Source organism: Ambystoma mexicanum, chromosome 10 (assembly GCF_040938575.1).
Source record: "Ambystoma mexicanum isolate Mex_15411 chromosome 10, UKY_AmexF1_1, whole genome shotgun sequence".
Taxonomy (NCBI): Eukaryota; Metazoa; Chordata; class Amphibia; order Caudata; family Ambystomatidae; genus Ambystoma; species Ambystoma mexicanum.
The window spans coordinates 899,541,809-899,556,866 of record NC_090932.1 but is presented as its reverse complement, the minus strand read 5'-3'; the positions used below and the strand labels follow the sequence as shown (position 1 = coordinate 899,556,866).

The following is a 15,058-nucleotide window of genomic DNA, read 5'->3' as shown; positions in this document are numbered from 1 at the left end:
CAGGAGGGGCTCCCCCCAAGAGGATAATTAAAGGCACTTGTCAACCCCAACAGAGGAAATATGAATTATAAAAATATGGCAAACTCATGATCTGAATTAAGTCCTTCAGAAACAGTGTGATATTTACAAATTAATTTGGCCTCCAATTTGTCGTAATTTTAGTGTGAGGTTACCACCCCGTGGGGGCAATGACACTTTGAACAGCCCCACAAAACGAATGTCCTTTTTGCAGTCCATTTGATGAGATTTTTGCCAATGATAGACAAGGGGGTATTTAGCACCTCGGCTCCCAATGGAAGCCAGATGTTCACGAATTCTAATTTTAAGTGGGCGAATAGTGCTCCCTATATATTTCAGCCCACAGGTGCATATAATGCAATACACTACAAACTTAGAATTGCAATTGATGAAAGACTTGATTTCATGATTACCTCGTAGCCCAAAAGAGACTGCGGATGTTTCAAATGTAAAGTTGCACATATTACAAACACCACATTTATGAAAGCCAAGGACTCTGGCGGAATTGAGCCGAGTCTTGGATATAGATAAGGGGCTCATAAATGATGGACTCAATACATTTTTAAGGGATGTACCTTTGCTGTAAATCACACTGGCATTAGTGTCTAACCAATTTGAGATGTCTTTGTTGAGATGTAACAAGTGCCAATGTTTACTTAAAATAGCATGTATTTTGTGACTATCAGAGTTATATCTTGTGATAAACCTGATATTTTCAGAGTTTAGACCGAGTTTTCGGCGTACTGACGTACTGTGGCTGATGCTTGTTCGACACACTTCTTATGGTAACCTCTTTTCAAAAACCGGGATTTGATAAGAGCACATTCTTGATCATAATCCACTGATTGGGAGCAATTTCTCTTAGCACGAATGAATTCCCCTTTGGGAATATTGGCAATGAAATGTTTTTTATGGCATGATTCTGCATGTAACGTGGCATTCACTGAGGTCGATTTGCGAAAGGTTTTGGTAATTAGGCCGTTAGGGGTTAGTTCTATGGAAAGGTCCAAAAAGTCAATTTGAGATTGACTTAAGGTTGAGGTAAATTGTAATCCCCAATCATTATCATTTAAACAGGATACAAATTCAACAAGAAGATCTTTTGTACCAGTCCACACTAAAATAACATCATCGATATAACGTTTCCACAAATAAATAAAAGGTGAATACATGGATTTAGAAAACACACATGTTTGCTCGAAACAATGCATAAAAGCATTCGCCAGTGCAGGTGCAAAGCTTGCACCCATGGCTATACCAATCAATTGCTTAAAGTACATCTGATTGAAAACAAAAACATTGTTTTGCAAAGTAAATAATAATAATTCCTTGACCATTAGTTATTTATGTTAGTTCATTCAGAAACTTCAAGGCCTAAGAATGACTACTGTATTCCCTTGTTCCCTTCCTGCTTTGAAGCCCTTCACCTGTGTATAAGCACTTTACAAATGTACAGTTACTTGTGCAGCATTAGCCTTAACTGCAAATGTGCCCCTAGAGGCAATTTGTAAGGCAGCAACATAGAGCTCTGTTCACATGTTATCTCAACATAACATTACTGTGTGGATACAGAGGCAAGGAGCAATTTTCAAGTGGGAGAGGCGCTGGCAGTAGACCTGTTTGCGACAAAGGTCAACACGACATGCAAGAATTTCTTTTTGAGCGAATTTCCCACAAGGGTGGCATTGGGGAACGCATTTCTGCTGGAGTGGGTCTTCAACCTCCATTATGCGTTCCCGCCGTTAACGGTCATCCCTTGGGTTCTCGAAAGGTAAATGAGATTCAGGGCTCATCTGATCCTGATTGCCCCGGACTGGGCAAGGAAGATGTGATACCTGTGTGAGCTGGAACTAGCCGTATGCTCACCTCTCCGGCTTCCTCAGAGACAGACCTCTTGTTGCAGTCGGGAGGCAACGTCCTTCACCCGGACCTTCTCAACCTGCATGCCTAGCTCTTAAGAGGCTGAGGTATGGGTACTGGGACCTCGACGAGGAGGTGCTACAGGTGCTGTTGGTTGCACGTAGACCATCCACAAGGTTCCTTTACATGTGCAGATGAAGAAAGTTTGTGGTCTGGTGCAAAACAAAGGGAGTGGACCCGATGTCGAGCCCCACCTCATCGGTGATGGAGTTTTTGTTGGCATTAGCCAAATCAGGCCTACGAGTGGGCACAGTAAAGTGGTACCTGGCAGCCCTTTCCTTATTTAAAAGGATGCCAGAATGCAGTTCATTTTTTAACCGTTTCAGTGGTGGCCCAGTTCCTGAAGGGCCTGTTTAATTCTTTCCCTCCTTTGCCATTTGTGGTCCCTGATTGGGATTTGAACATGGTTCTGTTTTCTAATGACGGCTCCATTTGGGCCTTGGCATTCTTATTCCATCCGACTTCTTACTTTAAAGACTTCTTTTTTGGTGGCGATTACCTGGCCAGAACGGCTCTTTTAGGAAGGATGACCAACTGTTCATTGCGTTCTCGCAATCCAGGTTGGGGTGAGCTGTTACTAAACAGGCTATCTCTCGTAGGATAGTACTGTGCATCTCAGAGTGCTACCAGAATGCAGGTAAAAAGGTACCTTTAGGGCTTAGGGCCCACTCTACCAGGGGGGTTGTGGCCTCCTCAGCCCTCCAGAGGATAGCACCAACTAGAAACATTTGATGTGTGGCAATACGGTGGCGTTTGCACACGTTTTCCAAACATTACAGTCTAGATATTGCCCAGGGAGAGGTAGAGAAGCTCTCTAGAGTTTATTATAAATTGTAATTGGCTATTTATAACACGCTTAATACGCAGAGGTTTCAAATGTGGACCCAGGGATCGAACCTGTGTTGCTCCGCATGGACTTGCTTCCAAGGCAAGCACGTTGCCCCTGAACTATCTTCCCAAGACGGGGAGGTGGGACTTCCAAACCTCCGCCAGCTTGGACATTGTTGTTGGAGTCTATCAAGATGAGCAATCTGTAGGAGAATGCAAACCAATTTAAGGAGAAATTACTTTCTAGTAATGTTTTTTCTATGGATTCTTCTCCCACAGATTCCTCATCACCCTCCCAACCTCCCCCACGTGGAAATTCATGGGTCTCAATTGCTGTCTGTTGTCACGCTTCTGGGTGTAGATAACATGAGGAAGAGTTTTATTTACTGGTACAACAACAATTGGTTATCCAAGTTGACCGGTTCCTTCTGGGTTTGGAAAAGAAATATAAAAAGAAAGCAAGCGACACGTTGCTTGATATTGTTGATTGGTTTTGATTAAATTGCTCTTCACTATTAATGCATGTTAACTTTCGTAGGCTGAGCCCGGAGAAAAAAAAGTGGGGAACTGAGGCAAGGGGGCGTAGTGCATTCCTTTAGTACAGCAATTAACGTCAAGTCTGTTGTCGAGGAGTGGTGTGGCTGAATACGAGGGAGTCGAGAGACTATTGAGCGCTGCTACGCCCCCTGTTGAAAAATGTGGATGAATATCAAGGTGAGGAATCTGTGGGTGAAGAATCCATAGAAAGAGCATTACTGGTATCTAATTTCTTCTCCTCCATGGCGTGCCACTCTTTCACACCGGGTACGAGCAATCTTTGCCTTCTACTCGTTTCTGCATTGTCTTGCTGGTTGGCTCTGAGGTTGAGAGCAGAGGACCCAGTCCTCCATTCGTTCACAGATTTGGCGTTTGTTTTCAGACTCCGGGCCCACCACGTCCTATATGTTGTCGTGCCTTAAGGTACGGTCCTCTTTGCGTGGCCTCTGCTTCTGAAGCCTCACGCAATGCTTTGATTGGTGGGTAGCGTCTCCTTTGGGCATCCGTTTTCTTCTGCGCTCCAGCCTCCTCCGCTGGGTTGCTTGGCTCTGCTCCTCGTCAACGTTCTCGCGTTGCAGGCTCGCCTCGGCATAGCACTTCACCTCCTCCATTCAAGGGTTGTTGGCCCTTTAGTCATGCTCCTAGATTGAAAAGGGGCAGATTTTTCTCCACCTGCTGTCAAGCCTGTAGAAAGTTCAGCACTACCTTGAGCCAAACAGATAGAGGTAATGTCAGTGTTACCTTGAGTCCAACACATAGATGTGATGTCAGTCTTTCTTACTGCCATGTAGGCAGGTACTACTTTAGGTATAGGGTTTTCCCCACAGCAAGGGGAGTCCCTCCCAGTGAGGCCACGCATTCCCAAACCCCCCTAGGGAAGGTGTCCTGAGTGGGCTTACCTCCCTACCCTAAAGGGGATGGCTCCATTAAGGAAGAAGGGACAAAGGGCCTCATTCCAAGTGTGGCGGTCTGGAAACGCCACAGACCGCCACGCTACGAGTCTGCCGCAGGCGACGTTGTGCCCGGCAGGGTCAGACCTGCTGAGCGCACTGGCCCCTGCATGTAGACATTTAACAGAAGCACCGGCACCGTTACTGTCTCCCCACTCCCATGGAGCCCTATGGGAATGGGGAGTTAATGAATCTTCTACCTGACTTCCCACGCCGCTGGGACTTGTGATGTCCCGGTGGCACCGGGAAGTTGGGCGACGGATTCAGTGTTTCTGGGTCGGCGGCAACCCGCCAGTGACACCGATGGGTTACTGCCGACCTTGGAATGAGGCCCACCCACACTCTTGATTCGTCACATCTCTCAAGAAGAGAGCAACCATCAGTGATCATCGGGTTGATTTTTTAGATTGCAGATGCCAAGCTTCTGAGATTTATTTATGTAATCTCCACATTTCACATAAGGCTTCCTTCACCTGCTTCAATTAAAAGCTTAGCAAGCTTGGATGATAAACTCCTCAAATACATCATTTCAAGTAACAGAAGACTATTCAAACTTTAAACCAATTGGCAAATCTTCTGATCATTATGATTGGTCTTTAAAGTGATTTTCTGACCTGATTATTTGACAGTTTGCATTAGAATGTTTGGGTTTGCTGAATGACTTGGAAACTCTGATGAACAATGCACTCTGGTGAAGAGCACTTCAGACTAGTTTGTTAAATAAATAGAACTCTGACAACCGTAGGTGTTCTCCCATTTATTGTCATTTTTTGTTTAAAAAAACTCAACATACTTGCATTGTTCTCTTTTCTCCTCATGTATGGGGTGGGGTAACTTACATATCAAGGAGTAATGTTTGTGTGATTTGAAAGTACACGTTTTTTCTATTTCTTTGTGATGACCTGCCATCTTGTTCCAATTGTGAAAAGAATACAATTCATATTGAAAAAATAATTGGTAGTTATCATTGTATTAGTAGTCATATATTGTGATTGTTGCAATTTACTTTAACTCCAATTGTTTTAATATTTACAGGTATCATGGGGAAAGAAGGGAGGCAAGCTGTACGAAACAGCGACTATGCAATTGCAAGGTTTAAATTCCTCTCCAAGTTGCTTCTGGTGCACGGACACTTTTACTATATTAGAATAGCAACCCTTGTACAGTACTTTTTTTATAAGGTAAGTTTATGCAAGTCAAATTATGTTATATAACTGATCTTTTATACTGCACACCATCATAGTGGTCTTGACGCACTGAAACCCTTTCTGAGTGGAGGCGAATGGTGACTAAGCCTAGGGTAGCAAAGGGGAAAAAAGGGTATTGGACAAGGAAGTGTGGGGGGGGGGGGGGAGAGGGTGAACAGACCCAACAAATGAATATAAATTCATGGAAGCCGGCGGGTATATATTGATCACCGGGATGCATGTAAGGTAATAAGGAGTTTTGACCGGGAAAAAAAGGCTACCCATTATTACCCAGCCAACATTCCTGGGGCTGATACTGGTACACTGCGGCATTGCACCAGTTTGAATTGTGTTCTTGATGTGCGAGTGCTTTCAGGTGTTCTCAAAAGGATCTAAGGGTATTTCAGGTTAATTTAATAAATAATCGTAATGAATTTGCTCCTGATGCAAACCGAGAGCAATCTGATGGATCAGTGCTTACTGACAGAAGTGTTGGAGCCAAGAGTTGGCGGTGTGCAGAGTGAATGCAGAAACACACATTAAGGGGTACATTTAGGAAGTGTAGAATAGCTAGCTTATCAGGAGCCAAACAAGGATGGCCACCAAAGGAGAGGTAGCAAAGTGTCCTGCCTACATTTAATTTTGGCTTTGGGGGATGTCACGTTTCATTGTTGAGAGGTTATGATATGAAATGTATAACCATCTTAATAGGCCTTGTGTCATTCAGATTGTGCAAGTAAGACAATGCAAAGTGTAGGGGGAAGGGAGAGGGGAGTCAGAAGGGAAAGGGATGGGGAGAAGTGCAATCAGGGCAGCGCAGCTCTGGGTAAGTGCAAGGAGGCAGCGGACTGTAGAGGTTACAGTTACACCCGCTAGATGCACAGTAGGCCCGGAGGCAGTGAAGGGGAGACTGATCATGGAGGAACCTGGTACCCAGTGAGACTCTGAGGGTACCAAACAATCAGTCAGCGCAGCAGACGGGAAGATCAGGGGGGGGGAGAGAGAGAGAGCGAGAGAAAGAGAGTGAGAGAGCAAGGAAGTATTGCTCTGCTTACAGTACTTCAGGTGGTCCGGCTTGAATTGGAAAGGGGCGAGGGAGGCCATTCCATAGGAGGACGCCTGCAGAGGAGCGAGATCTACCCCTCACTTACTGCCTGGAGAAGCTTTTTACCCTCAGAGTTGGAGGTAGCTGAACGAAGTGCTCGAGAGGGAAGATATTCTGGAAGTGAGAGTTGTATGTTGTGCCCCCAGAAGGCCTTGTGGACGATGCAGCGGGTCTTGAACATGATCCTTGCAGTCACAGGGAGCCAGTGGAGAGATTTCAGGGCTGCAGAGATACAGTCCCTTGGCTTGAGGCTAATGATAAATCTCGCAGTGCTGTTGTGGATTAGTTGCAGATGGCGGAGAGTAAAGGAAGGCAAATTTAGATAGAGGCTGTTGCAATAGTCCAGCCTAGAGAGAATCAGGGCTCTGGAGACAATGAACTTCTTCCGGAAAGTAAGAAAAGGAAGAATACCTCTGAGGAGGTGCAGCTGGTAGCAGGCCTTCTTGGCAAGGTCTGTGATGTGAGGGGAGAAGGACAGAGTGGAGTCGAAGATGACACCAAGGTATTTTGCCACACAAGAAGGGCAGAGGTTATTCAATGAATTGCATTCTCCCACATATTCCTCATCCCGATAGCTATTCAGTGTCAGCTGCTCAGAATGTTTTTCGACGGGGGACATCGTGCTGCTCGATATTGTCGTCAAAGACTTCCTCAAAGGAGGAGAAGAAGCTGGACGCGATGGTGAAAAGTATCATATACACTGCTGCCAGCATCACTAAAGCCGATAACGCCCTGACCATTTTGTCCCGCTATGACCGGGAACTATGGTATAAACTGGGCTCTATTCTGGACTTCTTACCAGACAATAAGAAAGTGGAAGCTCTGGCGCTGTTCCAGGAAGGGGTAATGCCCTCAGACCACATTCATTACAGTGGCAGTATTTGTATTTGTTTTATTTGTAACGTGCACCTTCAGGCCCGGAGGCATCAGGGCGCAACTTGAGACATGGTTACATAAGCATACAGTTTCATATATTCAAAACATTAAACAGTGCACAGTATTCAGGGCATACAGCAATATACAAATTTACAGAAAGTAGATTAGGGCAGGCGTTTCCCGGGGCAGGTCCGGAAGTCAAGGCTGGTTGAAGAGCCAGGCTTTGGTTTTAGATTTGAAGGCACTAAAGCATTCTTCAGATCTGATGGTGAGGGGGAGGGCATTCCAAAGCTTGGACGCTAGGACGGGGAAGCTAGATCCACCCGCCTTTTGTAGTTTGAACCTAGGAATGGTTAGACAGTGGGTCTGAGCCGTTCTTTGCAGGCGGGTAGGCGCGTGTCAGGATAGCCGGCTGCAGAGGTATTGTGGGACTTGGTTGGCTAGGCATTTGTGGGTGAGGCCTAAGACTTTCAGTGAAATTCTCTGTTTGACCGGCAGCCAGTGTAGGTTAGATCTGGATTCTGAGATGTGGTGGTTTCGTGGGATGTTTAGGGCTGCTCCGATGGCATTATTCTGGGTGATTTGCAGTTTGTTCAGATTCTCTTGGCTGGTTCCAAGGTTGAGGGCGCTCCCATAGTCAATTTTGGCCATGATGAGAGTTCTGGCCAAAGTGACCGTGTTAGGGGTGGTCAGAAATGGCCTGCAAACTGCAATGAGTTTGCAGGTGTATGCAGAGGAGGATCTGACTGCATTTGTTTGTCGGGATAGGGATAGGGTGGCGTCAAGATAGACGCCGAGGGTTTTGGTGTCTTTTGAAACTTGGATGGTGTTGCCATCGATGATAAACGATTGGTAGGATGGGTCAAGTTTACTAAGGCGTTGCATAGTGCCCAAGATGAGGAGCTCAGTCTTGTCATTGTTAAGGCATAACTGGTGTTGTGCCATCCAAGCTTAGATGGATGACCAGGTAGACCTCGTTCAGGGCCTTAGTGTCAGCCAAGTAGTCTCCAGTGATGGGAATGAGTATCTGGGTGTCGTCAGCGTCATTTGTATAGGAGACACCCAGATAGGCAAGTACATCAAAGAGTGGTTTTGTAAAAACGTTAGAGGGTTGGCGACACACAAGAGCCCTGGGGGACGCCGCAGTGACTCGGGGAAGGATCTGCAGCTGCAGATTGAGAGAAGACCCGCATAGATCTATTACTCAAGAATGATTTGATCCAGGCCGTAGATGATGGTGAGAAATGGGCGGCCGAGTGAAGATGCTTGCATAGGATTTGGTGATTGACCAAATCGAAGGCCGCAGAGAGGTCAAGTAGAAGTAGCAAAGCAAGTTTGCCGTTGTCCTTTAGCACTTCAATTTGGGTTTTAAGTCTAGTAGAGCTGTCTCTGTTCCGTGTCTAGGGCGGAAACCAGATTGTCCAAGACCTAGAAGATTATGGGCTTCCAGGTGCTCTTGGATTTGCAGGTATGCTGCACAGTCTAGAGTTTTTAACAGGAACGGGACAGTGGTAATGGGTCGGTAGTTAGTAGGTATGCTAGGGTCGAGGGAAGGTTTTCTGAGCAAGGGGATCACCCAAGCATCCTTAAGGTTGTCAGGGACGGTTCCTGTTTTGAAGGCGTTGAGGAAGGATGTGATAAATGTGGCCAGATCGTGGGCAGATTCCTTAATAATTGGGGCAGGGCAGTGATTGCCCTGGCAGTTGGACGGTTTGATCCTCAGGATAATGTTTTCTACCTCCGCAATGGTGAGCGGTGAGAAGGCAAATCGTTTGCAGTTGGGCACGTCAGGGGAGAGGGCCCCTGCTGAGGTAAGAGGGCGATTGTCCAGTTTCAGGCTATCTTGTTTGGCTGTGATTTTAGATTGAAGCATGGGGATTTTATTCAGTAACGCTGCCTGAATGTTAGCACGCCATTTGCTATCTTTAAAGCAGGTGTCAGGGGGGGGGTAACGGGGGTTTCGAGCTCTTTTAAGATCTTAAATAGTTCCTTAGAGTTGGAGTCAGCATGCAGAATGCGATTATTAAGGGATTATTTTTTTGCCTGTATAATGGCTGCTTTGTAGGTGAGCGAGGCCAGGAAGAAGCCGTCTTTATGTGCGTCAGAAGGGTGGCTTTTCCAATGGTTTTCGGCACAGCGTTTGGTTTTGCGTAGTACTCTTAGCTGTTGGGTGAACCAAGAGTTCAGGTGTGCTCGTGGTTTGGCCTTCCTTAATTTGATGGGGGCCATAGAATCTATAGCTGTCAGCATGCTGCAGTTATAGATGTCAGCTAAGGCAGTCGGGCCGTTACAGGAGTCAGTGGCCGCTTTAAGTGTAGGGAGTAGTAGAGGGAGGAGTTTCTCTTTTGTTATGTCCTTTTTGTTTCTGGTCAGGAGAGCAGGCGCTATCACGGTCGGGATGCGGGGGGCGGCTTCAATATTAAAGGTGATAATGTGGTGGTCTGACCAGAGGCAGGGGGTAATGGCCAGGACATTGATATTACAATTAGAGCTGGCTAGAATGCATGGGCTCTTGGATGTGCAAGATGAAGCCAGAGTTGGAAAGGGAATTTTCCAAATCAAGTGCAATAGGATCTTTAGGGTCGCCGAGTTCCAGGTTGAGGTCACCAAGGATGATGATTTATGAGTTAGTTTTAGCGTTGTCAAGGAGGAGGGTGGATATGTCGCCAACAAAGGAGGGTGCAGGGCCTGGAGGCCGGTAAATTAGGTGGAGGGTGGCTGTTTGGTTGGGTGTTAGTGTGAGTTTGACTGATGATAGTTCAGCTGACTCGAGTTTGGTGTTGGACATTACTCTTAAGTCCAAAGTGATTTTATGGATGATGGCAAGGCCACCACCTCTAGAGTGGGAAGCAGAGGTGCAGTCACATCTCATTATGCTAAAGCCGGGTGGTATGGCAAGGGACAATGAAGGACCGGATGCGGCATGTAGCCAGGTTTCAGCTATGGCAATGAAGTCAAGATCTGACGATGTTATAAGGTCTATGTCTAAGGCGTGCGCTGGGAGGGATCTAGCATTGATAAGGGCGCCTTTGATGACAGGCCGTTTTGCCTCTATAGAGGGGGGTTTGCTGTTGTTGAGTGCAGTGGGTGGGCACGGGAGTGTGTGTCGTGTTTGCTTAGAGAGGTTACAGCGGGTAGGGCGTATGCAGAATCTGGTGCCTAATCTTTTATTTCTAAGAGATGAGGGGCACGGTTGATTTGGAGTAGGTTTGCTAACAAAGTGTTCCAACTAGAGGGCTGGGTCATTGAGGTAGGGATTGATGTCGGTATTGAGGTGTTGGAGGCCTAAGGTGGGTGTCATAGGGTCCATTGTGGAGGTCGCCATGCACAAAGTCTGTGGGACAAGACTGGGGCGAGACATAGTGTCTGATGGCTGAGGGTGAGTCGGCCGTATCGGATGCGAGCGTGGCTGAGTGAAGATTGTTATTTCAGAGGGCAGAGAATGGAACAGTATAAGGAGGAGCGCCCTAAGAAGCATGGTAGAAGAGGACCTAGGGGATATGCTTCGTATCTATAGGCAAGTTCAGTTTCCGCTAGGGCAGTGCAAAATCAACAATGGGCAGGTTGGATTTTAGCTAGGGCAGTGCAAAATCAACAATGGGCAGGTTGGGTTTTAGCTAGGGCAGTGCAAAATCAACAATGGGCAGGTTGGATTTTAGCTAGGGCAGTGCAAAATCAACAATAGGCAGGTTCGATTTTAGCTAGGGCAGTGCAAAATCAACAATAGGCAGGTTCAATTTCCACTATGGAAATGCAAAATCAAAAATAGGCAGGTTCGATTTTAGCTAGGGCAATGCAAAATCAACAATAGGCTTCTGCAGACCTAGAATTTGGACATTGTTTGCCAACAGAATGTAAGGACATCCTGGTCAAAGCCAGAGCCTCTTCCATGTTAAAGTGATACAGCCATAAATGGAACCGATTCTCAGTGTGGTGCTGCATGCAGAAGATTACTTGCCTGCGTGTCAAGGCCCCGCAGCTCTTGCCATACCCATTTACCTTGGCCAAGGCTGGACTGGCTCACGCCTCTATCAAGATGCACTTGACCGCCATATCCCATTACACCAGGACACTGGTAAGGCCATCGCTGTGGTCTCAGACTTGTCAAGGAGTTCATCAGGGGCCTCTTCAGAACATTTCCACCGGTGATGGCTCCAGCTCCAGCTTGGGAACTCAATGTGGTATTGACTACACTCATGGGGGGCACCCTTTGAACCAATGCATCAGGTTCCCCTAAAGTTCCTCTCGTGGAAGACTGCTTTTCTCGTGGCGATCACTTCAGCCAGGCAGGTTGGGGAGATCCAGACCTTGTCCTGCAAACAACCGTACTTATCCTTCCATGCTACAAGGGTGGTACTGCGTACACACCCCACCTTTATGCCAAAAGTGCCATTTGAGTTCCACTTCAGCAAGTTGGTATTGCTGGTCTTCTTCCCGAATTCATCGTCACCAGTGGAGATGGCATTGCATTCGCTGAACGGTGCTTGTGCCTTGAAGTTTTACGCGGCACGCACAAAGAGTTTTCAGAAGACTTCTCAGTTGTTTGTCAATTTTGGACCTGTGAATCACGGGAAGGCCTTTTCGAGGGCTTCCATCTCCAGGTGGCTCTCCGGCTGCATCATGCACTGTCATCTGCTGGCTAACAGGCCTCTTCCGGGCTGGCCGAGAGCCCACACCACTAGAGCCATCGCAGCAACAACATTTCTGTCTGGCGTGCGCCTGCTCAACGTCTGCAGGGCTGCTACGTGGAGGTTAATGCACACCTTCACAAGTTTCTAATGCATCGACCGGGATTCCAGGGAGGAGTCCCGTGTCGGCCAAGCGGTGCTATGCAACCTGTTCCCTTGAGGTGAGTCTGTTCCAGGGGTAAGTGTTTATTGCTGAGTCTTGCCACTTCCCAGGGTTATGTATATGTACTGCTGTGTAATCGTTATTCATGAGCATGTGAATCCATGCCAGACCCCATGCTGGAGAAGGTTTAAGTTACTTGCTTGTAACTCTTGTTCTCAAGCATGGGTGTGGCATGGATTCACATGCAGACCCTCCCTCCTTCTTGGTTCATACTGCCACTTTACGTGCTTACCAAATCTGAAGACGGTCACCAGGGGTGGAGCTTAGAGAGAGAGCTGTCATTGGATGGGGGCAGTATGACCCAGAGGACAGTGATTGGTTTAGAGGTGAAGTACAGTTTTAAAGATACAGTGAAACTTTTTCTTTTACTGAGGATTCCCAGCCTGATGACAGGGAATATGCATGAGCATGTGAATCCAGGCCTGGCCCATGCTGGATAACAAGAATTACAGGTAAGTAACTCAAACCTTCCTCGACAACGGACATGACGTCTGGTGTCATATAAAAGGATGCACTATGCCCCCTTGCCTCAGTTCCTTTTTTCTGCGTGCTCAGCACACTATCGGAACTCGCTCGTATTCATTTTGAAAGAATTGGATCATACGTCAGTACGTTGGGGCATAAGCCTTCTGGGTTTAAACACTGCAAGGACTGCAACTCTAAAATGTCCCTCGCGGACCCGCTCACTATCTGTGTGTGGTGTCTTGGTGTCGGGCACAATACGCAACAATGTGGTTCTTGTCTGGCGATGAAGTCGTTGAAGGAACGATCGGCAAAGCTGGCATTAGGCAGACCGCCTTCAAAATACCCTGCAACATCGCTTTCTAGGTCCTCGGACCATGACACTGAAGTGCCTACTCCTGAGAAACATCGAGAGGGACATCACCACAAGAGGTCCATAAAACGTTCTCACCACTCCTCATTGTCACACAAATTCAAACGCTGATGCGATTCTAACTCATTGGATGAAAAGGCCTCGGTTGGTATGGCTTTGGTCTTGACGCTGCAGGTGCATATGGCTCCATCCGCACTGTCTGGCACGAAGGCAGCCAAGGCTGGTAGAATGCCCACGAGCTAGACCCTGAAGTGGAAACCTTATCCTGTGCTGAAACAGTCGGTAGCCCCCTAAAACCCAGAAGCCCTGCAACCTGTGGAGGCCCCACAAGAGCGAAGGTTCGCTGTGGACACTCTATCCGCGTTCTTTGACTCAATGCCGTCAATTTTTGACAGGGAGCATGACCCAGTACCATTTGGGTTCGAGCTGATGGGAGGTGCGGCCTCGGATCTATTACCATATTTTATGGCAGGGGGGCATAGTGGCGCTCGATGTCCTAGACGACTACCTCATATACGGCTGCGCCATTCCTCGACCAAGGACGTGACATCTGGCGTCATATAAGGATGTACTATGCCCCATTACCACCAGTTCCAGGTGGGTGGTAGTGCCATTGAGGAGTAGATGAGATTGGAGGAGGTTGAAGTGAAGTTACGGGAGGCTAATAAAAATGAACACCGAGAATGTTGGGGAGGAGTTGCTAAAGAAGCAGGAGGTTAAAGAGGTGATAAAAGAAAAGGAGGGCTGGAGAGGAAGTCGAGAGTTTGTGGAGTCGGGTTTTGATTAAGGTTATTAGATGGTAATCATGTTGTTGAACTTTCAAGCTTGTCGGATTACATTTTGCCACATCTCTTTAACCTTTTTTGTTTTCCAGTAAAAATATAGCTGGTGGGTTGAGGTTGGGTATTTAGAAAGCAGGAGTTAGGGGACAGGTGAGGTGAGTTGTCCCCTATCCCCCACACTCTTTTTGTGACAAACAAATACGGAATATGTGATTCAATGGATTGCATTCTCCTGCAGATTCCTCATCTGATAGATATCCTTCCAGCGTCGGCTTCTCAGAAACTTTTTTACATGGGCGCAGTATGACTTGACATCGACTGCTGACTCCTCTTGATTCGTCCATGCGCCACCTTGACTGTGGACACTACGTCTTTGGTATATATGTTACGTCACTGCGTCCCCGTACCTGGGGGCGGGGGGTGTCTGGGGAGGGATCATGATGTCGAGCAGTGCAGTTCCTGTCAGCAGATGAAACCGAATTCTATTAGATAGCGGTCAGCGAAGTTCGCTCTTGGGCGGCCTCCATCAAAGACCCTGGCGCAGTAGTCCATTAGGTTGTAGGGACAAGGCACCTAAGGCCTCCCACCCGAAAAGGAGGACAGACACCATAAGAAGGTGAAGAAGCGCTCTCATTCGCAAAGTGTTTCACGCTATTCGTCGTCCTCATCCCCCCACAAAAAGAAGAGACGCCATTGGCGCAAACATCACTCTGACTCGTCAGATGAGTGGGGTACATCCATCCCGGCTCCGAGTCCCGAGAGGGAAGCGTTCAAGGAGCAAAAGCTGCAGCAGGTACTGCTCCGGTCTCAATGCGCAGGCAAGTGTGGCACCAGTTGTGGCCGGAGGTTCCGGTGTCAAGGTAACCATGTGCGGTACTATGCCCTAGTGCTTTCACGACAACTGAGAAACCAACACCGGCCTTCAAGGCACCCGCGCCGAGAAGCCCTGTTGGTGCAATTCCATCTATATCGATGACCGTTGAGTGCTCCTTTGCCCCTGGATCTCAGTCGACGTTCTTCAACACCATTAGGTCGATTTACGATGATGAAGGGCACCAAGTTCCTTTGGGCTTTGAGCAAGGAGCAGAGGGACTGGGGCAGCAAATTTATTTTCAGACCAAGCAGATTTGCTGGCTCTAGCAGAAGGGATGCACGGGGCAAGTGGGCTT

The 15,058-nt window shown here is 47.4% G+C and overlaps 1 protein-coding gene across 7 annotated transcripts in view; it reads left to right on the top strand.

Moving 5' to 3' along the window:
• The window catches only part of ATP11B (ATPase phospholipid transporting 11B (putative)), a 1,683,501-nt gene that overhangs the window by 866,422 nt on the left and 802,021 nt on the right, over window positions 1-15,058 (top strand). For all 7 annotated transcript variants that reach the window (XM_069618659.1, XM_069618656.1, XM_069618658.1 and 4 more), the window contains one exon: window positions 5,289-5,434. In XM_069618659.1, the coding sequence (XP_069474760.1) occupies window positions 5,289-5,434 (146 nt within the window). The remainder of the gene's footprint in view (window positions 1-5,288; window positions 5,435-15,058) is intronic.